Here is a 26,800-nt window from a genome sequence, read left to right on the forward strand (position 1 = left end):
TGTTCTTGGGGTGTGGGGGAAACTGGAGCACCCGGAAGAACCCCACACCATCATGGGGAAAACATGCAAACTCCACACAGAAATGCCAACTGACTCGGTCGGGACTCGAACCAGTGACCTTCTTGCTGTGAGGTGAAAGTGCTGACCACTGAGCCACCGTGTCACCTTATCCTTGACATTTGACAAAAAAAGGGTTTGCAGGTGGCTTTAAAGCCAGCAACGCTATCAGAAAGCCTGTGTCTAAGTCTCTGTAAATGTAAAGTGCTAGAGAATTCTCAAAGCCAGGATTTAAAAAGTGGTTTTGATGCCTTGACAATTTTGTTTTTATTTATTAATTCTGTGCAAAACTTCCAAAAATAAATGTTTCTGTAAAAGTAAATGAACGTTCGAGGTTACTAAAGTAACCCTTCGTTCCCCGAGGAGGGGAACGGAAGCACTATAAGTGGATTTGATTGTAAAATCCACGCATTGGGTGGTTCGGTTCAGAAGCTACTCGTCTGAAAGAGTATTGAACGGGCCAATTAAGAATGAATTGGCAGCGCAAGCCTGCGCAGGTGAGCGGCATAAGCAATCAACTGAGTATATAAGCTCACCTGGCGCCAGCAGACGCTATCCTTTTTAAGCTGAAGAGACTTTTAACAGCTAAGGGACAGTCATTATGGCGACGGAGTATAGTGCTTCCGTTCCCCTCCTCGGGGAACGAAGGGTTACTTTAGTAACCTCGAACGTTCCCCTTCGGGGGGAACTCCAGCACTATAAGTGGATTTGATTGTAAAATCCACGCATTGGGAGCCCATTGAAAGCGCCATAATGACTGCACCTTACCAACACCCACCATGAGAGAGCGGTCAGGCAAGCGTGACGCACCCAGATCACGAGAGGCGTGGTCCTCCAACGTGCCCTTGGCCCTAACTTATCCTACTTCAAAAGAAGTTTTACGGAATAGGTATCTTTTTTGGGAGTCGCTAGCGTCTAGATAATTCTAGGAATACACGACAGTACGTTGGGAAGCGTGCCATCCCAGTAGGGAGGACGCTGCGGAGACCATCCGCACCCAATAGGGGGAACAATGGAATTACATATGGACTAACCCTGAAAGGGGGAGTGCGCATAAGAAGGTGGTTAGCAGATAGGGAAAGCACGGGTCCGCCCAGGGGGGGAACTTAACCGTGGCGGAAAAGCATATGGGGATCACCAGCGGGGATCGGTCATAGCAGGCACCTATACCCAAAACGCGGGCTGACCACCGGGCAGACCTACTACGTAATGGGCCAGCAAGTGACTCCTCCGCTGAGTCAGTGCTGGGGGCCTCGGAGGAATCTGCAGGGCTCACCGAATGGGGAACTTTACTGACAGACAGGAGGGTGCACATCTCTCCGTGTTAGGGAAAAAAAAAAAAAAAGGCACCGCAAGCGTGTACAACACCTACCGAGTTGTTTCCTCAATCACCAAAGGTACCTAACACCCTTGAGGAAACCGGCTCCACTCGCAGATTATAAAATCTTGCAAATGTGTTGGGTGTTGCCCAGCCCGCAGCTCTACAAATGTCTGCTAAAGAGGCGCCACGCGCACACGCCCAAGAGGATGCAACGCTCCGAGTGGAGTGCGCATGCACTCCTGGGGGGCGCGGCTGGCCTCTGCTCAAATAAGCACAAGAAATGGCCTCCACAATCCAGTGGGATAAACGTTGTTTAGACACGGCACTTCCCTGCTGCCGTCCGCCATAACAGACAAAGAGCTGCTCAGAAGATCTAAAGTTCTGAGTACGGTCCACATAAATGCGCAGAGCGCGAACTGGACAAAGTAATGACAGGGCTGGGTCTGCCTCCTCCGGGGGCAGCGCTTGCAGGGTTACTACCTGATCTCTAAAAGGAGTGGTAGGAACTTTGGGCACATAACCTGGGCGGGGTCTCAGAATAACGTGAGAAAATCCCGGCCCGAATTCCAGGCACGAGTCACTGACCGAAAATGCCTCCAGGTCCCCGACCCTCTTAATGGAGGCCAACGCGACCAGCAGAGCTGTCTTCAGGGACAGAAATCTTAAAGATACTGTATCGAGTGGCTCGAAGGGATCAAATCGCAGGCTCGTAAGAACGAGGGCGAGATCCCAAGAGGGCGTGAGAGGGGGGCGAGTTGGATTAATTCGCCTAGCGCCTCTGAGGAACCGGATGATGAGGTTATGCTTTCCCACGGTGCTGCCAGCCACCGCGTCATGGTGAGCGGAGATGGCAGCAACGTAAACCTTGAGAGTGGAGGGCGACAGCCTGCTGTCCAGCTTCTCTTGAAGGAAAGAGAGCACAACACTGATCTGGCAAGATCGGGGGTCTTCTCTGCGAGAGACACACCACTCAGTGAATAGACTCCACTTCAGGGCGTAGGCGCGCCTCGTGGAGGGGGCTCTAGCCTGAGTGATGGTATCAACCACCGCGGGCGGCAGGTTACCTAAGTCTTCCTCGCGTCTATGGACCACACGTGGAGGTTCCAGAGATCGGGACGAGGGTGCCAGACGGTGCCTTGTCCCTGAGAAAGTAGGTCCTCTCTCAAGGGATCTGCCAAGGGAGGGCCGTCGCGAGGAGGGAGAGCTCTGATATCCAGGTTCGGTTGGTCCAGAGGGGCGCAACTAACAAAACCTGCTCCTCGTCCTCCCTGACCTTGCACATTAACTGCGCGATCAGGCTCACTGGGGGAAACGCATACTTGCGTATGCCCCGAGGCCAGCTGTGGGCCAGTGCATCCGTGCCGAGAGAGCCCTCGGTCAGGGAATAAAACAACTGGCAATGAGCGTTCTCGGGGGAAGCAAACAGATCGATCTGGGCCTCCCCGAATCGCGCCCATATCAGCTGGACAGACTCGGGGTGGAGTCTCCATTCTCCAGAGTGAATCTGCTGCCGTGAGAGCACATCGGCTGCACGGTTGAGCATACCTGGGATGTGAATGGCGCGCAGCGACTTCAGCCGCGGGTGACTCCAGAGGAGCAGACGGCGGGCGAGCTGAGACATGCGGCGAGAGCGCATACCCCCCATGCGGTTGATATACGCCGCCGCCGCCGTACTGTCCGTCCTGACCAGCACGTGTTGCTGCCCCAGCACCGGAGAAAAATGGCGGAGAGCAAGGAACACTGCCAACAGCTCTAGGCGATTGATGTGCCAATGCAGCTGGGCACCTACCCACATGCCCGCAGCTGCATGCCCGCGACACACGGCTCCCCAGCCTGTGCTGGAAGCATCTGTCGAAACAACAACATGACTGGACGCCTGTCCCAGAGGCACACCGGCCTGCAGGAACGAGGGGTCGTTCCAGGGGCTGAGGGTGCGGCGACACAGCGCAGTAACAGAGACTCGGTGTGTGCCCGCATGCCATGCGCGTCTCGGAACTCGATCTTGAAGCCAGTGCTGAAGTGGTCTCATATGGAGCAATCCGAGCGGCGTGACGGCCGCAGCGGAAGCCATATGCCCCAGGAGCCTCTGAAAATATTTCAGTGGGACCACTAACTTGCTGTCGAGCTCCCTCAGACAGTTCAGCAGCAGGCGAGCGCGCTCTCCGGAGAGGCGCGCTACCATGGTGACCGAGTCCAGCTCCATCCCGAGAAAAGAGATCCTCTGCACCGGGGCGAGTTTGCTCTTTTCCCAGTTGACCTGCAACCCCAATAGGCGGAGATGCCGGAGCACCTCGTCTCTGTGCGCAGTCAATTGCTCCCGAGAGTGGGCTAAAATCAGCCAGTCGTCGAGATAATTGAGTACGCGGATGCCCGCAAGCCGCAGAGGCGCTAGGGCACCCTCCGCGAGTTTGGTGAAGACCCGCGGAGACAGAGAGAGCCCGAAGGGGAGGACCTTGTACTGCCATGCTCGACCTTCGAACGCAAACCGCAGAAACTGACGGTGGCGTGGAAGAATGGAGACATGAAAATACGCGTCCTTCAGGTCTATGGCTGCAAACCAATCCTGAGGACGAACGCATCGGAGGATGCGCCTCTGCGTAAGCATTCTGAACGGCAGCTTGTGAAGGCAGCGATTCAAAACGCGCAGATCTAGGATTGGCCGTGACCCACCGCTCTTTTTGGGTACGATGAAGTACGGGCTGTAAAACCCACTCTCCATCTCGGCTGGAGGCACCGGCTCGATTGCACCCTTCGCCAGGAGGGCAGCAATCTCCTCTCGCAAGACAGGGGCGGACAGGGGATTGACCCTGGTGAAATACACGCCCGTAAACCTGGGAGGCCGTTTGGAGAACTGTAGTTCGTAGCCGAGTCTGATCGTGCGTATGAGCCACCGCGAGGGGCTGGCCCGCGCTAACCAAGCAGGCAGAGCCCTCGCTAATGACGTCATCGCAGCAATCGTTGACGTACCCGCGGAGGGGCAGCGAGGAGCGGGTGTGCTGATCCGGGGAGCGCGAGGGTCCCACAGAAGAGCTGGAGGAGAGCGTTTCGCTCTGGCTCCGCACCCTGACTCCTGAGAGGGGGCTTGGGGGCTGGGAGAAGGGAGACCGTCCCCCCAGCGCCCGAGAGCCGCTGGCGGAGCTTGCAAGCCCTGCGAGCTGAGAGGCAGCGCGTCCCAGACTGGCGGGGCTTGAGCTGTCACATCCGGGGAAGGGAGAAAATGCTCTTTGATCGAAACTTTGGTGGCACTGAAAAGTACCGTTGGATTTTGGGCCCCGCCCTCCAGCGGGGAAAGAGCAAGTCTCCTCTTCTCCGGATGGCCTGTCTCAGGGACGCTTCGCGGTCCGTTTACCGGACTTAGCGGCGCCCTGGGCAGGAGGGGCTACCGGCTTTCGGCGTGCTCGACGCGATCGCTTCGCCGGAGGCGGAGGCGGGGGCGGGGCATCGGCCGTTGGCGGGCGCCCTCGGCGAGGAACAGCGGAGGTGGATGGCTCGGCCGGGGATGGAGCGGGCTTACGGCCCCGCCGATAGATGACTCTGCCCATCGCATCCGACTGCTCGCTCACCGCCTTGAACTCCTGGGTGAATTCACCGACGGTGTCGCCGAACAGGCCAGCCTGGGATATGGGCGCGTCAAGAAAGCGAACTTTGTCGACATCGCGCATATCTGCCAGGTTTAGCCAGAGGTGGCGTTCCTGGACCACAAGTGTGGACATCGTCCTCCCCAGTGCGCAGGCGGCGGACTTAGTGGTCCGGAGAGCATAGTCGGTCGCCGTACGCAGCTCGTGTAACAAGCCTGGGTTAGACCCACCCTCGTGCAGCTCAGCCAGCGCCTGCGCTTGGTAGCGCTGGTAGGTGGCCATCGCATGCAAGGCGGAAGCTGCCTGGCCCGCAGCCTTGTAAGCTCTAGCTCCGAGGGAGGCAGAAAACTTACAGGCTTTGGACGGGAGACGGGGCGGACCACGCAAAGCGGGGGCGCCACGCGGACAAAGATTGACCGCAATGGCGCGCTCCACCTGCGGGATCGCCTCATACCCCCTGGCAGCTCCACCATCCAGGGTGGTGAGGGCGGAGGCGGACGCAGCGCGGGCAGAGAAAGGTGCCCTCCAGGACTGCGTAAGCCTACTGTGCACTTCCGGGAAGAAGGGGACGAAAGGCTTCGAAGGCTTCGCCTTCTGATCCTCTACGTAACACCCATCTAGTCGGTCCGGCCGCGGGGCTGGGGGATAAACCATCTCCAACCCGACGGCCGAAGCAGCCCGAGAAAGCACGGCCAACATGTCCGCTTCAGGATCCGTTTTGACGGCGCTCGCTTGCCCAGAGGGGGCGAGCGGGTGCGGATCATCGTCGGACAATGAAAGCCCGCCCTCCGATGCCGCGGAGGACATCTGATCTCCGGTGTCAGCGAGCGTGAGAGCTACCATCTGATTAGACGGATCACTCTCAGTACCCGAAGCTTGGATGGAGCGCTTGGAGGAGCGAGAGGTCCGCGAGCCCGTGGGCGGCGGATTGTCTTTCGCTGAAGCCCTCAGATCTGCCCGAGCGCCCGCTGCAGAACAGGAGGCAACTGGGGTGGCTCGCTCTCTTACGAAAGCTAACCGCGATCTCAACTGCGCAACGGTCATGGCATCGCAGTGACGACATGAACCGCCCCCGAGCACCACATTAACATGCTGGACCCCCAAACATGTAATGCAGTGATCGTGTCCATCATCCGGAGCCAGGAAACCCCCGCAACCAGAAACGCACAGTCGGAGCGCCATCCTGAAAAGGACGTGCTGCACGACTGTGTTGCTCTTTTAGGATTTGCACCAATACGCACCGCTCTTGGAGGACCGGACCCAAAGGGACGCCAGGCAAGGGAGATACCCAGCTCGACCGTCTGCCGCTGCATGGACTCGCTCTGGACCGGGATGAAAATCGTTCTCTCGAATGGCTGTAGATCAGCAGGAGGAACCCTCATAAGCTCGATCAGAAAAGGCTCTGAAGCGAAAAGGATAGCGTCTGCTGGCGCCAGGTGAGCTTATATACTCAGTTGATTGCTTATGCCGCTCACCTGCGCAGGCTTGCGCTGCCAATTCATTCTTAATTGGCCCGTTCAATACTCTTTCAGACGAGTAGCTTCTGAACCGAACCTCCCAATGCGTGGATTTTACAATCAAATCCACTTATAGTGCTGGAGTTCCCCCCGAAGGGGAACCTAATTTTCTTCATGCAAGATATTGTTTTTCTTTTGACTTTGAATGAAACATGTCTTGACAGGCTTTGTTGAGCTTCACTCTATTTCTGAATAATTTAGTAAATTAGCTTATTTCTGTGTTTAGTTATCTCTGAGCTTTCTCTGATGTGCAGCGTTGCAAACCGCTACCTACCTAAACACTCACCAATGCTTTTTGTCAGTCTAAATTGCCATTAATCAGTGTGATAAATTGCCTGTTAACGAAGCGATGTCTGTTTGTTCTAGGGATCATTAGCAGGAACTGCACTACGGAAGGCTGGTCCAACGTGTATCCCAGCATCGACAGCGTGTGTTTTGCACCCACAAATACAAATACAACTATGGTGAGTGACTCAGTTCACGCTGTCAAATGTTCTGGAAACGGCTTTTTAATTGCACACTGTATTTAGGATCATTGCACTAACCATCCTGAAGGAGCTACGCATGAATAGAAAGAGCAAAGGAATATATTTTGTCTGAAAGGCACTGTTGTTTCTTCCACATGTGCTACAACCACACACTAAAAATCAGCGTTTGTGGACGCTGAGGGCACTTCAGGACCGTGAACCTTTTAGTGCCTGCATCTATGCCAGCTGGGATGGCCTCTAGGGTAGAGACTGTGTTTGTGTGCATTTGGAGATGTGAGTGCGTACATGCATGCATGTGTGTGTTCATGCGTGTGGCTGACAGAGACAAACAGTCATAGAAAGCGCTGGAGTTTTAAAAGAAATCGAGCAGCTGGCTCAAGAGTATTTTCATGGGCTTTCAACCAAATTACACTGCGTTATATTTCTTCTCCGAATCCCGAATTTGGAGACAAATGTTTTAGATGCGTTTGAAGTTGAAAAGAGCGCCGGAGAGCCAAAAAAAAAAGTGGGATGATAAAAAGAATCAGAGCAGAATGAGGTGCTTTTTGTTCCTTTTTGGCATAAAAAAGTAAGTGATGTAACATTTTGTGTCTCATTATAGCACTGGATTTTCTCAGTCGGTTAAAAGGTTTGTCATGAAGTGATCACTTGCCCATGAAATTGACAGTTTGGTTCTGTGATTGTGCTTTAGAGAATAGAGTAGAGGGAATCTAGGGAAGTGAACCATGTCAGTGTTGGTGTCAAGTAGGGGTGGCTGATATTTATTGTCTATGATAACATCGCAATAGTTGTTTTGGTCCCACTTTATATTAAGTGTCCTTTACTACTATGTACTTACATCAACATATAAATCGATCGTACTTGATGTGTTCATAATGTATTGCATAAGACTTCTGAAGCTAATGAGGTGGGAAATGGGTAAGGTTAGGGAAATGTTTGGTGGTATGGGTAGATTTAGGGTGGGTTAGGGTGTAAGGGACAAAAAAGTGTAATTATAAATGTAATTAGAGAAATTAATTACAGATGTAAAGTTTAAGTACAATGTTAAAACGTGTTTACACAATAATCACATAGTAACAAATTATAAATTTTAGTGTAAGTACATACTATTTAAGGCCACTTAGTGGGACCGTTGTTTTAAACCTCCACAAGATGATATTATTATGTCACTTACTTTGCTAAAAAGCAAAACAAAAGCATGGCTTAGGACTCCAAAATGTATTGAGTTGGTAATGAAACCTATAAAAATTCAGTAAAAATGACACTTAGTCAGTCCCTCACTCAATCTATCACTTTCTCAATTAGTCACTTAATTACTCACTCACTTACTCAATCAAAAAGGATCATATCATACACTCGGTGCAATAAGGTACAAGACGTGTATGGCATGATTTTTTGCTATTTTCAGATCACAGCAACCATAATTTTTACATTTTGCACCTCGATGTTTAAATAGCAAATCCATTTGCACCACTTTGTGGACTCATTGGTGTGCTGGTCTAAAATAGAAGGTGGTAAGGTGTATTGTTGGCGCGTAGAGGAGTAAAGTGAAGCGTAAAAGTAAAGAGAAAGTAAAGAGGCTGAATGAAAGAGGCTCATTCTTTATACTCTCGCAGATGGTCTGTTTAACTGTTTTCTCGCTAGTAAAGTGTTCAGTTTTTCCACTTACGAAGTCCGCCATGTAAGTAGCAAATGCACCATGCCGCAACGTTACTGACTCTTAAAGGCAATTATAGATAAGACTGATTGGTCTAATGCACTTTATGCTCAAAACATACCCATAACTAGGCCCACACGGAATCTTAATCCGTGTAGAGTCCTAAATCACTCACTCAGTCTCTTACTCGTTCACTTTATAACTCATTCAATCATTCAGTCACTCGCTCGCTCACTCAATCTCTCACTTAGTCAATTTAATTCTTGAAAAAATCTATTTTTGAACAATTTCAATAAATGAATTCAATGAATAAACAGTCAATGAATAAATAGCACATAAATAAAGACAGTCACTTGATTTCTTTCAGTTTCTGTAAATATAAATCTACCGTTGCAATCTTCTGTTTCGTTTTTGTTGTCAATTGTGATCAATCAGATATTGTTTTCGTAATAGATTCTTCTCTAAATGAATTAATGAGCTGGACTAAAACTGTGTTTATTCTTGCTTAATTTACATTTATGCATAAGCTTTAGTCTGTGAAACACTTTGTTATTGTGTTCTCTTTTTATTGCCATTACAAGGGCATCAGAGGACATGTCATAAACGTAACTCTCCATCATTAATAACAATGAAAAATGCACATTTTCCCCATCTTTTCCCATTTTTATAACCTATTTTCAAAACATAAGTCATGAGATGTTTTTTTAGCTAGTACCCATGACCGGTTTTGCCATAAGATTTGTAGCATAATTAAGCATTCATGGCATTATTTATAAAACAAATGCTCTTCATAGATCTCTGCTATTTTATAGGAGCTGAGAGCTTTGGGAATGCTGGGAATGACCGGAACGTTGGGAACTTTAAGCTTCCCACTTCATACGTTGGAGGCTCTATGCAGAAACTGTCATTTTGACAAAAAGGACCCGTCTCAAACGTAATCAGATGAAACCTCCCCGGCATACTAACTTAAACAGCCGTCTGAGGCGAAAAAGAAACTAAATAAGGCTTTAAATGCAGAAGTTAAGTATCTTATACCCCCTTTAAGTTATTATGACGAATAAATGTCTTATTAAGTATTAAAATGTCCCAGATTAACATAAGGCAGCTGGCAAGAGTGAAAGTTCAGCCATTCCAAATGTAAAATTGTACAAGTTAATAAATTATGATGCAGAAATGTCTAGTCTGGGTTATACACCAAAATGACATTAAACTGCACCGTGGGGAATGCTGTCTTTCAGAGAAAATGAAGACTTGAAGATGACAGCACTCAAATCAGCTTCAGCTAGAGTAAGATGAAATGCAATCAGTGTTTTTAAAAGGGTTTTATGTAAAAGTGTCTACACATGGTTGTGTTTTCTCTGTTGCTTTACTGTGGTTTGGAGTATTTGTGGACGCGTGTGGTCTCCAGCAGCGAGGGCAAACGGCTCTTATGGCTGGATAAACAGCCGTGTGAAGCGCAGTGAGTTGTCAGCGCGACTCGAGGTGAAAGCGTGGATCAGAGGAGACGTGCTGACACATGGGCCTGCTCTGATCGCCTCTATGATGAAAAGAGATGCGCACCGTGACTGAAGCAGCCTGGAAATGCTGCAAATCAGCCTGTCTGAGGCTATAGACACAAAAACAGGATGATCCAGCATATCAATTGGATTTGAACGGGATATCATTAGAACCTTTTGACATCTCAGTGAGCAGAGCAACAGATTTGCTGCACGCATACAGTAGAATGTGCAGTTTTGGGGAAACTCTGATAAGTAAAAATATATGAATCAGAGAAAATATAAATACGTTAATGTGACATTTCCCCCCAAATGCAGCTTTTTTTTTTTTTTTTTGAATTTCAACCTCATATCAAGGTATTTTTAAATGTTATCATTATTTTTTTATGGCGGCACAGTGGCCCACTAGTTAGGACTGTCGCCTCACAGCAAGAAGGTTGCTGGTTCGAGTCTCAGGGTCAGTTGGTATTTCTGTATGGAGTTTGCATGTTCTATCCGTGTTCACGTGGGTTTCCTCCAGGTGCTCCGGTTTCATCCACAGTCCAAAGACGTGCTGAAGGTGAATTGGATGAACTAAATTGGCCATAGTGTATGAGTGTGTTTGTGTGAATGTGAAAGTGTATGGGTGTTTCCCAGTACTGGGTTGCGGCTGAAAGGGCATCCACTGCTTAAAACATATGCTGGAATAGTTGGCAGTTCATTCAGCGGTGGTGACCTCTGAAATAGAGACTAAGGTGAAGGAAAATTAATGAATTAATTTTTTATTATCATTTTTAAATATCGGTAACAATTTAGGTAACAATTTTCACAATTAACTGGTGACTTATTACCTTATTATTAAGATATTGGCTCTTTATTATTACTTATAAAGTAAATATTCTGCATGATCCTGTACAACATTCCTAATCCTGCCTAATACCTAAACATAGTTCCTTAATAAGTATTATAGAGCAAATGTGAAGTTTATTTAGGCAAAAATCATAGTTAAGAATTTAACAAAATTTAGAATTGCACCTGAAAACACAGTGTGAACAAAATATTTTTTTTTATATATTTGATAAAAGAAATATTTTTCCTGTAGTGGCAAAACTGTATTTTCTTGTATTCAGTGTCATGTGATTTAATTTAATTTTTGGTTTTTGGATATATTTTGGATAATTTTATATTTGGATATAAAATTCTAAATAGCATATTTTAATGAATATACACTCACCAGCCACTTTATTAGGTACATCTGTCCAACTGCTACTTAACACAAACTTCTAATCAGACAATCACATGGCAGCAAATCAATGCATTTAGGGATGGTCAAGTAGATCTGCTGCTGTTTAAACCAAGCATCAGAATGGGGAAAATGTGATTTAAGTGACTTTGAATGCGGCATGATTATTGGTGCTAATCTACTGGGGTTTTCATGCACAACCATTCCTAGGGTTTACAAAGAAAGGCAGGGTTACAATTTGCCATCAACAACATGAAGACATGGATTTATTCTGCCTTGTATCAAAGGTTCAGGCTGGTGGTGGTGGTGTAATGGTGTGGGGGATATTTGCTTTGCACACTTTGGGCCCATTAGTACCAATTGAGCATCATGTCAACGCCACATCCTACATGAGTATTGTTGCTGACCATGTCCATCCCTTTATGAACACAGTGTACCCATCTTCTGATGGCTACTTCCAGCAGGATAATGCGTCAGGTCATAAAACGCAAATAATCTCAGACTGTTTTCTTGCACATGACAATGAGTTCACTGTACTCAAATGTTCTCCACAGTTACCAAATCTCAATCCAGTAGAGAACCTTTGGGATGTGGTGGAATGGGAGATTCACATCATGGATGTGCAGCCGACAAATCTGCAGCAACTATGTGATGCTATCATGTCAATATGGTCCAAAATCTCTGAGGAATATTTTCAGAACCTTGTTGAATCGCTTCCAAAAAGGACTGAGGCATTTCTGAAGGCAAAAGGAGACAAGTGGTGCTCGCTGCAGAGCCATTTGGGCGAGCTGAGCTCCAGCGAGGGGGAGCTTGAGCATGAGCTCCACCTTTTTTGCACTTCTTCCACGAGTGATGTCACTGGGGGTAGGGTTAGGGGTGGGGTTGGTGTACGCATTAAAACAGCTTACAGGAGGAGGACCGAGAGCTCATGCTCCCCCTCGCTGGAGCTCAGCTCTGCTCAAATGGCTCTGCAGCGAGCACCCTCTCAAAGGAGATCCAACCCGGTACTAGAAAGGCTTACCTAATAAAGTGGCCGGTGAGTGTATATTATAGAAATGTAATGAAAAAATACCCCAATTTATAAATAATTTTGTATTATAAATAATATTTTTTAACAATAATAGCAAGCTTAAAATATGGAAAAAAATAACTTCAAAGTATGAGAATTAATTAACAAGACCATTTTAGACTTATGCCATGGTCATGGTCGAGTTTGAGTATGCAAAATTCTGCCAAAAGGGGTGGTATTAAACAAGATGATTAGATGTTTAAAAATGCAAGCGATTGGTCCATTTCCGTTCAGAGAGGTCATGTTTTGATCTTTGATTGGTCTCACAGTCATGTGATGCAATTTCGTAGGTCAGAGTTCACCAAGCTTGAACTTTGCAATGCAGCGGACTGCAAAACTTGTTGCACACACTTGCGTTTCCAGTCTGTCGCATTTTCATGCATATGAATGGGCCAAAAAGTGCTGTGTGACCACAGCTTAACATGCACGCACGCACACACGCACGCACACACACACACGCACACACACACACAAACACACACACACACACACACACACACATACACACACACACACACACACACACACACACACACACACACACACACACACACTCACACACTCACACACACACACACACACACACACACACACATAAACGCACAATCACCTATTTCCTTAACCAGATGAAGAAATTGTGTGTTTTTGCAACTGCACCTTTTAGTTAACACTACGATAATGATCTCTGCTATCATTGGTTAATGTCTTGCAAGTGACATACAGTTTATCATTTATCAGTCAGTCACATTTCAACTTTCATTTTAAAGGATCAACAAAAAAATCAGTTTTATTGTACTTGCAAGTTGTTCTTCATGGATATATGTTGTGACATGGGATATATGGTTTTTAAAAGTTAGATTGCTGTCTAATATGACACCCAGATCTTTTATAGTAGAGCTAAAGCTAACTTTGTATCCCTCTAATTGTAAATTGAGTTGCGAGATCTGCTGTGTGCAAGATTTAGGCCCAATAAGTAATAATTCTGTTTTGTCTGAGTTTAAGAGAAGAAAATTGTTGGTCATCCAGTCTTTGATGTCTTTGATACACTCAGTTAGTTTAGAAAGTTCAGACGTCTCGTCAGGTTTAGTGGAAATATATAATTGAGTATCATCTGCATAGCAGTGAAAGCTGATCCCATGTCTTCTAATAATGTCTCCCATAGGTAGCATGTAAATTGTAAACAGTAAAGGGCCTAAAACTGATCCTTGAGGCACCCCATACTTTACTGGGCAGATTTGTGAAGGCTGTCCATTAAGATTTACAAACTGGTAGCGGTCAGTTAAGTATGACTTAAACCATTGTAGAGCCTGTCCCTGGACACCTGTAGACTTTAAGCGATTTATGAGGATATTGTGGTCAATGGTATCAAATGCCGCACTAAGATCGAGTAAAACTAATAGCGAGACGCACCCTCGGTCAGCAGCTAAGAGTAAATCGTTGGTTATTTTCACTAAGGCGGTTTCTGTACTGTGGTGAGCCCTGAAACCTGACTGAAACACTTCAAAAATATTGTTCGTCTGCAGAAAAGAGCATAATTGAGTGGAAACAACTTTTTCTAGTATTTTAGACATAAATGGAAGATTTGAAATAGGCCTATAGTTAGCTAAGTTGTTGGTGTCTAGTTGCGGTTTCTTAATAATAGGCTTAATAACAGCTAGCTTGTAAGAGTTTGGAACATGGCCTATAGATAAAGAAGAGTTGATAATGTTAAGAAGAGGTTCTCCTATAGCAGGTAGCAGCTCTTTCAGTAATTTTGTTGGAATTGAGTCCAGCATACACGTAGCTGGTTTAGAGCTATTTATAATTTTCACTAACTCTTCATGTTCTATGATTTTGAAGCAGTGTAGGTTATTATTATGATTTAATGAAATATTTACAGGATTTGGAGTATAAGCCGGTGCAGAAAGTTTGGCATCTCCTATTTTCTGTCTAAAGCCTTCTATTTTATTACTGAAAAAATTCATGAAGTCATCACTACTAATTTGCGGTGGAGTAGTTTGTTCCAAGGATGACCGATTATTTGCTAATTTAGAGATGGTGTTAAATAAAAATCTAGGATTGTTATGATTATTTTCTATCAGTTTGCGCAGGTGCTCGGTCCTGGCAGATTTTAGAGCCCTCCTATAGCTGGACATACTGTCTTTGTACGCAATTCTAAAGACCTCTAAATTAGTTTTTTTCCATTTACGTTCCAGGGCGCGGGTTGCTGTTTTGAGCGCACGAGTATGACTATTATACCATGGTATAGTTTTAATCTCTCTAGCCTTTTTTAATTTGATGGGTGCCACAGTATTTAGTGTGCTAGTAAAGATGGCATCCATACTGCTGGTTACTACATCAAGATCATTTGAGTTTGCGGGTGCATTACGAAATAGAGAGAGATCAGGTAAGTTATTTATAAATTCATCTTTAGTTGACGGAACAATAGTTCTACTAGGGCGGAGTATTGGAGCGGGTTTGCTGATTTCAGGTAAACATAGCTTATATAGTAAGAGGTAGTGATCTGTAATATCATCACTTTGTGGTATAATGTCTACGTCAATAACCTCGATTCCATAAGACAGAATTAGATCTAATGTATGCTTTAAGCGATGGGTTGGACCCACAACGTTTTGCTTTATCCCAAGTGAGTGTATTAAATCCATAAACGCGAGCCCTAATGTATCATTAGCGTCATCTATGTGGATGTTAAAGTCACCTACAATTAGTATTTTATCAGTTTTGACTAGTAAGTCAGAAATAAAATCAGAAAATTCTTTTAGAAATTTGACATAGGGTCCTGGGGGTCTATATATGGTGATTAAAGCGAGAGATAACATAGGTTTTTGTATAGTATCTGGAAGCTGAACATTAAGCGATAATACTTCAAAGGAGCTAAACATAAGTCCGTTTCTCTGTTTAATATTAAGGAAATCACTAAAGATTGATGCAACTCCACCACCACGACCAGTTTGACGAGCCTCATGTTTATATAAGAATCCTGGAGGAGTTGCTTCATTTAAGCTAATATAGTCATTTTGTTTCAGCCAGGTTTCAGTGAGACAGAGTGCATTAAGATTGTTTTCTGTTATTATTTCATTAATGATAAGTGCTTTAGGTGCAAGTGATCTGATGTTTAGGAGACCAAGTTTTACGAAATTTGTATTTTCACTTTCTACTGGTTTTTCTGGTTTGATTCTTACTAGATTTTTCCTGGAGCACACAGTACGTTTATTTCTTAATCTAATAATACGAGGAACAGACACAGTCTCTATAGGATTCGCCAGATATGCGTTACTGATGTTTAAGTGGGGTGAACAAGAGTCTAGGTGGCTATAGTGTGAATTTTGTGAATTTTTACCTGCTAGTCAGATGGTGCGAAGTAGTCTGGAGATGTTGTCCGACAGGAGTTCAGCTCCGGCTCGACTGGGGTGCAGGCCGTCAGGACGGAAGAGCCTAGGACGCTCCCAGAAAAGATTCCAGTTATTAGCAAAGAGCAATTTCTGTTCTTTACACCATGTTATTAGCCATTCATTCAAAGCTAAAAGTCTACTGAACCTTTCATTTCCTCGGCGGTAGGTAGGAAGCGGCCCAGAAACGATGATCTGCGTGGCGGGCGAGGTGCGTCGAACCGTCTCGATCAGGCTCCTGAAGTCCTTCTTCAGGATCTCCGACTGCCGGAGCCCGGTGTCGTTTGTCCCCACGTGGAGGACAACGGCACCAGGGCTCTCGGCAGCGCCCAGGATGGTTGGAATCTGTGTAGAAATATTTTTCACACGGGCACCAGGAAAGCAGAAAGTACGTACTTTATTACCTTTTGAGGAGGCGGCACGGACGTGACGAACGATCGAGTCACCGATGATGGCCACATCGGGACCCGACTCGCGGAGAGGGGAGAAGCGGTTCTCCGTGGAGATCTCGAACACAGGCGGAGACGTTCTGCCCCGGGATCTGGGAAGCACCTTGCGCGGCTGCACCCAGGCGCCGTGGTAGCCGGGTGTCGGCGTGAACGACGCCTGGCTGAGCCGCGCCCCGGGTGCGCTGGGCCTGGACAGAGAAGGACGCGGGGTTGAGGTAGAGGGAATGATGTGGTTGTAATTTCCACGTACCTTAGGTGATGAGACGGCCTTAGCATTAGGTACGGCTAGAAGCCGTTCCCGTAGCCGCGACCGTCTTACCACCAGCGCACGGATCTGGGACTCCACTTCTTCCAGCTCCAGCTCCAACGCCTCCATCGATGCTTCTCCTGCACACAAGGACAGAGACGGAAGCGACATTTTACGGGGTAAAGAGCAAAGCCAGTAAGTCAAAAGTGTATGGTTAAAGAGGTCGGTAGCTTTAGCTGACCAGCGGCGCTAGCAGGCTAAAGCTACAAACAACAGGCGGATGCTCGAGGGACAGACCGTTTTTAAAGCAGCTTTGTTTGTATAAATGTATTAAGGGTTTGGTCACCCTAAGTAGGAGAGACAAATACTTAGCGAATGAGGAAGAATTTAATGATTAAGATTTAAATTGCGAGTAAATAGCAAGTCCAAACTTCAAGCACACAGTGTGTGACCGAACGGAGACAGTGACGCCAGTGACGTCACTCGAGCATGCGCCAGAGTTCACCATGTTTTGATGAAAATGTTTTTCATCAAAAGTCTCTGTGATGGACTTTTGACAACACTCAGGGTCCATCCAGCACGTGCTCCTCAGTAAGACGGCTGGCAGTCGAGTGCTTTGGGACGGTGCCCAGTTGACGCGGCGCTGCTCATTTGAGCAATGAGGGGACAGTTCGCTGTTTTTCATTCTGATCCTGCGTCTGGGGAAATGAAACATTAAAGCAATTTCCTGAAGGGTAGAGAGACAGTAGCAGAGGGCACGTTCCCATCCTCGCCCAGTTCTCTTGTTGAAATTAGCAGAGATGACTAAAGTCGTCCTCCTGAGGCACTGGTAGAAACACTGATTGACCTTGAGCCAAACCTGTCTGAAACCTGATTTCTTGAGCCCCGTCCTGCTTCGCTTCAAAGAAGTCCTGCCCCGGGACACTTCAGAGAAATTAAAACCAGCCCAGTGACGAATTAAATCGCACATTGATCTTCTAACCTTGGGGTATTGATTCTGTTTGAAAGGACACCTGGTATTAGTTTTCGGGTTCACTGGAAGCAATTCTGCTTGATGGATATACACAAACAGCTGAAGTCAGAATTATTAGCCCTCCTGAATTATTAGCCTCCCTCTATATTTTCTCTGTTTAATGGAAAGATTTTTTTCAACACATTTCCAAACATAATGGTTTTAATGCAACTCATTTCTAATAACTGATTTATTTGTTCTTTGCTATGATGACAGTAATTTACTACATAATTTTCAAGATTCTATTCAGCATAAAGGGTTTTTTCAAGGCTTAACTAGGTTAATTAGGCAAGTTAAGGTAATTAGGCAAAGCCTTGTATAATTGTATGTAGGGGGCTAATAGTATTGACCTTAAACTGGTTTTTAAAAATTTAAAACTGCTTTTATTCTAGCCAAAATAAAACAAACAAATAAGACTTTCTCCAGAAGAAGAAATATTACAGGAAAAAAGTGAAAAATTCCTGGCTTTGGTGAACATACTTTGGGAAACATTTGAAAAGGAAAAATGTACAGAAAGGCTAATAATTTTGTGTTAAACTGTATTTTAAATGGACAGGTTTTTCTTTCACACTTGATTTAGTTCATGAATGTAAATGTTGTGTTTATTAGCCACCCCTGAATGAACATTCAGCGATCATTTACTCACTCTCATGTAATTTTTTATCCACTTTGGAAATAAGGAACACAAATGAAGACATTTTTTATGAAATCTGAAAGATTTCTGTCCCTTCAATGAAAGTCTACTCACACAAAACTTTGATGCTTTGAAATGATCATAAAGAGATTAAAAATAAATCTATATGAACCAAGCGGTTTAAGTGGGTCATAAACTGAGAAAAATATATCCCTTGACCTTTTGACATATAAGAGGGGTCACTGTGAGTTCTGAAACTGGCAGGTTATATTGTAGTCAAGCTACACTGTAAAACATTTTTTTACAGTGTGCCAAAAACAACAGGATGTGGAATGAGCTACTTGGTTGCAACACATTGTCATTGTGAAAATGTACCCCCAATACATTTCTGGAGAGCACAAATAATTTTGTCAGAGCTACCTATAGCTGCATTTTGTCTTTAAAATGAACGCAATGGAGTGGTATGACGCCGCTGATGGCGCTACCAGCTGACCACTTACCTCCGTGAGGATGGCTTTTCAGCTGTTATCAGTTTGACTCACTGCGTACGTTGGCAGACTTAAGGCGTTGAACGGTACGACGAGGTTCGAGTCTGGCAAAGAACGGTTTCAGAAAGCAGGTAAAACACAATCACTGTCGGTTGGGTTTAGTAAAGATGGTGGGCAGGTCAAACTGTGCTTTTGAAAACACTATCGATTGGGTTTAGGAAAGTGGGTGCATGGAGTGATCAGTCAATCAGTGAGTTAGTCAGTCGACAGCAGTCTCTGGTGAGTTTACACAAGAATAGCATGTGCAAATGGCACTCGCGATAGAGATCTGAAAAAGGGTACACAGCAGCCTCTGGTGGATTCGCGAAAACAAAAACTGCAAAAAAAACTTAGCTCCTGAGATATATTTGGCACTCCCTACAAATGTATACAGGGGTACATATCCATAATGAGCCTGGGTTGACTTTATTATGTAACAGTGGGGCTAAACTCTGTATCCACTTAAGAAAAATCTTCAACAACTGCCTGTTTAACTCCACCCATTAATGTTTAGCTCCATCCATCAGTTGATTTAACAGTAGGTTAATAATAAAGGAGGCAAATGCAATAAACACAATAAAGCTAATCCTAAAGACAACAAGACAACACAGTCTTTGCATTGCTTTCCCTATGATTCCAAAAATTGTTTTAGACAATGTCAGTAAGAACTTGGTCCTATATTTACTTCATTGGTAACCCTTTATAAACTACTCATTTGCTGCTTATTAATAGTTAGTAGGTAGTAGTTGGGTGTGGTATTGCGTAGGATTAGGGATGTAGAATAAGAGCATACTTCATATCTACTGAAAACAGTTAATATCTCAGTTATAGGCAAGTAATAAGCCAGTAGTTATTAGTGTGACTTCATTACTATTACTTCATTTAACCATAGACTTAACATGGAAACAGTTGACTGGATGTCTGGATTTTCAGAAAGATTGGAAGTTAGACAATGCTGTGCCAACTACAGGGGGAAAACAAACAAACAAACTAACAAACAAAAAAAATGTCCATTGGATTTACTAAATGTTTTTAAGGTAAGTAGTTGAAAACGGTGTATATGGGCAGAATTTAAACAAGCAAATTAAGTTGAACATTACTCAGTTTCATTTGTTTGTTTAAATTCAGCCCATATCAATTGTTTGCAACCACTTACCTTTTACTTTTTAAATGTACTGTAAGTCCAATCAATGTTTTTTGTGTGTGTGTGTGTGTATTTAGGAGCTAACAGCCTTGTACACTCAGTCATGCTAATTTGACGTATGAGAACCAATGAGATTCATTCTTGCGCTACATGTCACATATGAGCTTCTGCATGAGCCAATCAGGTCTGTTATCATATGTTAATTAGGTACAGTATGGTCACTGATCAATGTTTATATGTGTGGATAAAAACTCAGTTAAATCTGTTTATCACAAATAGCAAGCATGTATCTTTACAAGATCTGAATTGAAACCATTTGGTCTATATATATATATATATATATATATATATATATATATATATATATATATATATATATATATACACACACATTTTTTTGTTTTGTTTTGGCTGAATAGACTTTCGGTTAAGGGACTCTTAAATCTCTCCAATTTCATTATTAAAAATAGCTTAATTTATCTTAGGAAGAAGAATGAATTTCTTATGGTTTTGGAGTGACATGAATGAGTTGCAAATGATTGCAGAATTAAATATTTTTAAATACATTTTTAATCCATTTAAAAATGTATGTATGTTAATTAAATAGATGTAGATGAAGGCTGATAATAGTTTCTGGCTTTGTTTGTGTGTACAATTTCTGATTTAAAAAAATCGATTTGGCCATATGGTTTTCTCAAACATGATCTACTTTTGGTTGGAAAATAAAGCAAAGCTGAACCTGCGTTTCAGTGACAGAGAAATGTTTGATAATGTACTTTTCAAGATAATGTATCTAGTGTTTTAAAACTCGAATACACACATCTCTTTAAAGTCTAAATAGACTACTTAGACATTGTCTAAATAATACTCACCATTTCCTGTGCATTGCAAGGCATGTTAAGTTCCAAGTGCCATATTAATGTCAATTTTAATCTGAAGTTCTCCAGAAGTTTTCCATGGGCATTCCCTGAAACACATCCAACAGTAAATAAACCACTGTCTGAGGAAGGAAACAATCGCTCCGCTCATCCAAAGCCAGCACAGAGGCTGGTTTCTGTCTGCTTTTAACTGTTAAGGCTCGGGTTTACCTGCATGCACATCTCTTTATTACAGTCTTAATTTGTATGAAATATATATATTTATAACAGGTTAATAAAATGTTTAGAAAAAATAGTTAAATATCATTTTTTATTAATTATTTATCTATTCATTCCTTAATTAATTAATTATTTATATAATTTATATATATATATATATATATATATATATGTATATATATATATATATATATATATATATATATATATATATATGGTTTTTAAATAATAAATAAAATTGGAAATTTGTTAACATGCCTTTATCCATAATTCCTTTCTAATTGCCTTTTGTATATTAATATTTTGTTTACTCCTTGACAAAAAATGGCAGTAAAACACTTGTAATAATATTTATAGCATCAAAATTATTTTTATAAATCATACTTTCCTCAATTAATTCAAATAACAAATGTATTTGCCCTTGATTTTTTTTGTTTCTAAAGTAAAAATAAATAAATAAATAAATAATATATATATATATATATAAAGTAATATATATAAGTTAGTTTGCTTTTTAGCAATAAAAAATTAAAATAAAATCTGACAATGTGACATCTGAAGAAAAACAAAAATTGGGTTTATTAATTCAATTTTTATCTAATTTTACAAGTTAGATGCAGACTAATTAAATCAGCCTTAACAAAATAATGTTGCCAGCTGGATCACTTCTTTTATCCAGTCTTTACTGTTATTTAAGCGATTCATTTTGTACAATTATGTTAATAAATTATTTTTAAAATCTAATACATATTTTCACATCTTCTGGCCTCTGCCAATAGCTTAATTTTTAGTAAAAGGTTTTGTAATATGTAAGCAACGGTTGGAAACAGATGTAAACAGGCAAATCCATAATTGTGCTCAATAAACAAGCAGATGGTCAAAGTCAGGCAGCAGACAAAAGTAAACAATAAAACAAAGCGAGGGTCAAACACAGCAAGAAAAGACAAAGGAAACGTGTCGTAATGTTAACAGTAAAGTTTAACAAGACTCAACCACTGGTGTGTGTCTGTGCTGCTTTTAAATTCCAAGTAATGGTCCATAACGATCCTCTGGCTGTCTGTGTATGTAATCAATGAAACCTGGAACAGGTGCGTGTGAGTGGTGCATGACTGGATATGGAGTTCTTTTGGTGGCAGATTTGTAGTTCTCCAGCAATCTACAAGCATTAGATCGCTGGTGATTGTGACAATAACCAGGCGGATATCAGTCATAATGTTTTAGCTTTTAAATCTGATAAAAGAAGTGTACATATTTTACAGTGTGTCTTCACCCTTATAGCTTTCCTCTTCCATGTGCAATCAATGCAAAAAAGGCAGACAGCGAGAAGTAAATCTCAAACAAATTCAAGCTAACAATGAGTGATAAAACATACCCGATAACACAAAGCACATATTTTACAGTGTGGGTTTGCCCTTATAGCTTCTCTGTTAAAGGAAAAGTGCAATGCATTCAACACTCACATGCATCCATGAAACAAAAATAAATCAAATCCTCAATTGAAATGAAAACATAAAAATAATGAAATATATGTGAAAAATAAAGTTATAAATATATCTTTTTTTAATTGAGTTTTAAAATAATTTTAGGTGTTCAGATGGTATAATATATGTACAAGCTTAGCAGACACCACCTCTCCCATGTGCAATTAGTGCAAAAAGGGAAGATGGAGGAGCAAAACAGGAAATTACAACTTAAGCTTCTTTAGAAACTCTCTATATATATGACATTAATATATAACAGGTGAAATACTACTTTTCATACTTGTTACATTTACACAATAATTTTTTCCCATTCAGTATTACACAGTCATTGATATATCGTGTCATTGAGCTCTGAAGTCAAATCTTGAAGCAAAAACATTCTTAACATACAGATAAACAAAAGTTGTAAAATATCCGTCTGATGTCAAGCTCATGGGTCTTTGAGTTGTCAGATTGGAGTCTGGCAGCAGGAATGATGTGCTGCCGCTGGTTTTAGTGGGTGCTGCTGTGGCTCCTGTGTGCCAGGTAGTATAAGTCAGACTGAAGGAATGCTGTTTATATGGGGGATGAGTCTGCCTGAGCTTCATCACACTCAACACCACCAAACACGCCTGCTCAACAAGCCATCTCCATGGTTATTAGCCGCCCTGTGATCCTTCATCTGTAAGAGAATTCACATTTACATTGTGTGCATTTCTTTCACCAGCTGTACACCAGTTGCTGTATGTGCTGTTCCTGTTATTTTAAAGCGACAGTGCCATTTTTTCTAAACCCTACACTGTGAAAAATGCAGAAAAAACCCTGTATGTTGTCCTAACACAAATCGATTAAGTTAGCTTTATTGTTTTTGCAAATTTAAGTGGATTTAACATAAAACAGTTAAGTTGTTCCAATTAAAAAGCTATATTTGGAATAGTAGTTTGAACAAGCAGCAAAGTATTTTTTTTGAGTGTATGTTGAAGGAAATTATTATTTGCACTGTATTCTTGAATGTTTAGTGTGAAATAGTACCATACAAAGTATCATGTACTGTCATCATGGAAAAGACAGAATAATTTAGTTATTACAAATGAGTCTTTTCAACTCTCATGTTTAAAAATATGTTGAAAAATATCTCTATATTAAACAGCACTAGCAAAATATAAAAAAATAATTACAATTTCACAGGAAAAAAATAAATAAATAATGGGCGTTAAATTATCCAGAAATTTTTCGCAATTAAAAAAAAAGTAAAATAACGGACATTAAGTTACAGAAATTTTCCATAATAAAAAAACAAGAAATAACAGACGGGTAGAAATTTTCCATTAAAAAAATAAAGGAATAAATAAAAAAAAATAAATTAATTAAATGACGGACGTCAAATTACAGAAATTTTTCATTATAAAAAAACATAAAATAACGGATGGTATATTACAGAAATTTTCAGTAATTGAAAAAAGTAGTTACATAGTTACAAAATTAAATAAATAAATAACAGACAATAAATTACAGACATTTTCTGTAACATGTTTTTTTTCTGTAATTTTACAGGAGATGTTCTGTATTTTCTTGAGCTTATAATATTTAATATATAACTGTACAGAAATATTGTAGAAAGTTATGTAAACTCCATAAGTGTTTAATAATTTATTCACCAAAAACTACAACAAAATTCAAATAGAAAAATCTGTCCAAAAGACAAAATGGTAACACGTTATAATAACTACACACTATAAATTATATATTAAGTATTAGCAAATATTTAATTATTTATTTGTTAAGCATCAACTCTACATTAATAGATGTTGTTAAGCAGTTTATAAATACAGCAACAAATGCTGTGTTATTTACTTACAAGGCCATTTATAATGTGCTTAATGATTATGTTTTCATACTTTGTTAATGATTTATTTTTGATTACTAAATTGCATTATTTACAAACCAGTTATTTAAGAATAGTTGGTGGTTTTTTTTTAAGATCATTCAGAATGCGTAGGTAAATTATTTATAAACTATTCAAATTAGATTAATATAGGTGATACTGAAAAAACACACATTTTTCATAAATTCACATTTTAGTGGATGTTTTCTATAACTCATGTTAAAATGTATGAATGTCATTTCCCTCGTGTTATTTTTCCAGCTATATTGTTTTTTTTCTGAGCAAAAATAATGACATTCATACATTTTTAACATGATTTATAGAAGACACTTACTAAAATGTGGTTCAGTGTAACAAAAGTTTATATACAAATTATCTTGTCATTCAGAACAAGAATAATTTGACTCTTTTCAGAGTCATGACTCATTTTAAGGATCACAGTGTAGCCTGAAAATACTAATTCATTGTCATTTTTAATCCTTATACTTTGCCATTATCCTTCAAACCACTAGGTCTTACCCTATTTTTATCAACAAAAAGCGTTAATAGCAGTCCAAATAAGGGTGTTGTTTAATATTTGCATAAATGTCACTCTGAATGATGATGAAGCTCTTTTACTTTTTTATTTACAAAAGTTATTTGAAACATTCAAGTAGACGCTTGTATTTAATATGCTTTATGTGCATGTAATATGAATTTAATTTTGATGCAGGCGCTAAAATAGGACATCTCAACTTTGATGCATGTTAAAATGGGAAAGATGCAGATTATGCATCTGCAATAATTAATGTAGCTCAATTTAATTTGAATATTTTCTTTCATATTTATTGTTCTCATATGAGGCTCAATGAGGCTCAATCATACAATATACTCGTTGCAGCAAGAGGTAACCATGCATTTCTCTAATATGGAAAAGGCAGCTTTGACATTTTGTTCTATTAGAAAAAAAGGTCTGATTTTTATGCATTATGAGCGTGGGCTGATGACAGAATTCAAATGTTCTGGGCAATGTACAACATGATTTGACTAGCCAAATGAAGACATGTTATTTCTGCCATAGTTTTCTACACAAACACTTTTGCACAACCCAGAGTGCAATACTACTCTTTCTGCTAGAATCAAGGTGCATCATTTTCAAACAATGTTTCAAAAAAAAATTTAAAATCCTCTGGAATAAAAAAAATTCCAGTGTCAACAACCAAAAAAAAACATTTTATAAAAGGCACAATATGTAAGATTATTTTCATTGACATATCCAAAAACTACTAGAACAAAATATTTTGCTGACTTTTGTACTTCCAGTTAAAGTCAGAGTTATTAGCCCACCTTTGAATGTTTTTTTCTTTTTTTTAATATTTTCCAAATGATGTTTAACAGAGCAAAAAATGTCTCAGTATGACTGATAATATTTTTTCTTCTGGAGAAAGTCTTATTTGTTTTATTTTGGCTAGAATAAAAGCCATTTAAATTTTTTTTATTAACTATTTTAAAATCAAAATTATTAGCCCCTTTAAGCTTTATTTTTTTTGACCGTCTACAGAACAAACCATTGTTCTACAATAACTTGCCTAATTACCCTATCCTGCCTAGTTAACCTTATTAACTTAGTTAAGCCTTTAAATGTCAATTTAAGCTGTATAGAAGTGTCTTGAAAAATATCTAGTAAATTATTATTTACTGTCATCATGGCAAAAATAAATAGGTTATTAGAGATGAGTTATTAAAACTATTATGTTTTGAAATGTGTTGAAAATATCTTCTCTCCGTTAAACAGAAATTGGGGGGAAAAATAAACAGGGGGGTTAATAATTCAGGGGGGCTAATAATTTTGACTTCAACTGTACATTCTCCAAAATGTCAGAGAGAATGTTTAATTCAGAAAAATAAGCCATTTTAAATGGTTACTTGGACCATGTCTTGTATCGTACTCTTAATTAACTCTTGTTTTTTGATAGAAACTGTGTAAAGACCAAATATGCTTTAATATGTTTTGTGTTTATTATGAGCACAGATAAGCATTAGAACAAAACGTTAATATGTATTTAACATGATAAAACAGCTCTGTTTCTTCCTTACATGATCTCAAGCAGAAGAATTGGGAACGGTGGACTGTGGTATAATAAAAGCTGCATTGTTTTTGTGCCATGTCGCGCTTGTCTCTCAGCAATTGCTCCAGTGCTCGTTTCTTTTGCCTGCTTTCAGCATTACTCTGCTTCATACTATCATGATAAGTCGTCTTGAATACTTAGCTCGTCCATAAGCATGATTTCCTGTAAGATGTAATGAAGATTAATAACACACAATACACTTAATAACACACAATGTAACAGGTAATTTATTTAATTAATTAATTCATTTTTCTTCAGCTTACTCCCTTTATTTATCAGGGGTCACCACAGCGTAATGAACCGCCAACATATCTAGCACATGTTTTACACAGCGGATCCAGCTGCAACCCAGTACTGTGAAACACCCATACACTCTCGTTGACACACATACACTACAGCCAATTTAGTTTATTCAGTTCACCTATAGCGCATGTGTTTGGACA

At 41.4% G+C, this 26,800-nt stretch overlaps 2 protein-coding genes across 7 annotated transcripts in view; one reads left to right on the plus strand and one right to left on the minus strand.

Annotated features, from left to right (window-relative positions):
- vipr2 (vasoactive intestinal peptide receptor 2) overlaps positions 1 to 26,800 on the plus strand; it is a 79,850-nt gene that overhangs the window by 34,705 nt on the left and 18,345 nt on the right. For 2 of the 4 annotated variants that reach the window (XR_012399243.1, NM_131779.1), the window contains 1 exon segment: positions 6,840 to 6,937. The exons of 1 other annotated variant lie outside the window; for it this stretch is intronic. Coding sequence is in view for 1 of the 3 variants with exons in the window: in NM_131779.1 (NP_571854.1) it covers positions 6,840 to 6,937 (98 nt within the window). In the remaining 2 variants the exon portion in view is untranslated. 4 annotated transcript variants of the gene reach the window in all.
- Positions 13,651 to 16,971, minus strand: LOC141380718 (uncharacterized). 3 transcript variants are annotated; one of them, XM_073940867.1, is made up of 3 exons: positions 16,788 to 16,971; positions 16,563 to 16,630; positions 15,233 to 16,431 (listed from the first exon to the last, which is right to left on the minus strand). In XM_073940867.1, exons 2-3 carry the CDS (start codon positions 16,617 to 16,619, stop codon positions 16,237 to 16,239), a joined length of 252 nt encoding a protein of 83 aa, XP_073796968.1. In that variant the 5' UTR covers positions 16,620 to 16,630; positions 16,788 to 16,971; the 3' UTR covers positions 15,233 to 16,236. The 3 variants fall into 3 exon arrangements, with proteins under 3 accessions (XP_073796966.1, XP_073796967.1, XP_073796968.1); XM_073940865.1 differs by having other exon boundaries at positions 13,651 to 16,630; XM_073940866.1 differs by lacking the exon at positions 16,788 to 16,971 and adding an exon at positions 16,732 to 16,768 and having other exon boundaries at positions 13,651 to 16,630.

This window comes from Danio rerio, chromosome 24 (genome assembly GCF_049306965.1).
Source record: "Danio rerio strain Tuebingen ecotype United States chromosome 24, GRCz12tu, whole genome shotgun sequence".
NCBI classification, from domain to species: Eukaryota; Metazoa; Chordata; class Actinopteri; order Cypriniformes; family Danionidae; genus Danio; species Danio rerio.

Excerpts from the sequence above, each read along its gene's own strand:
- LOC141380718 (XM_073940865.1), bottom strand. The coding sequence starts at position 16,619 with ATGGAGGCGTTGGAGCTGGAGCTGGAAGAAGTGGAGTCCCAGATCCGT.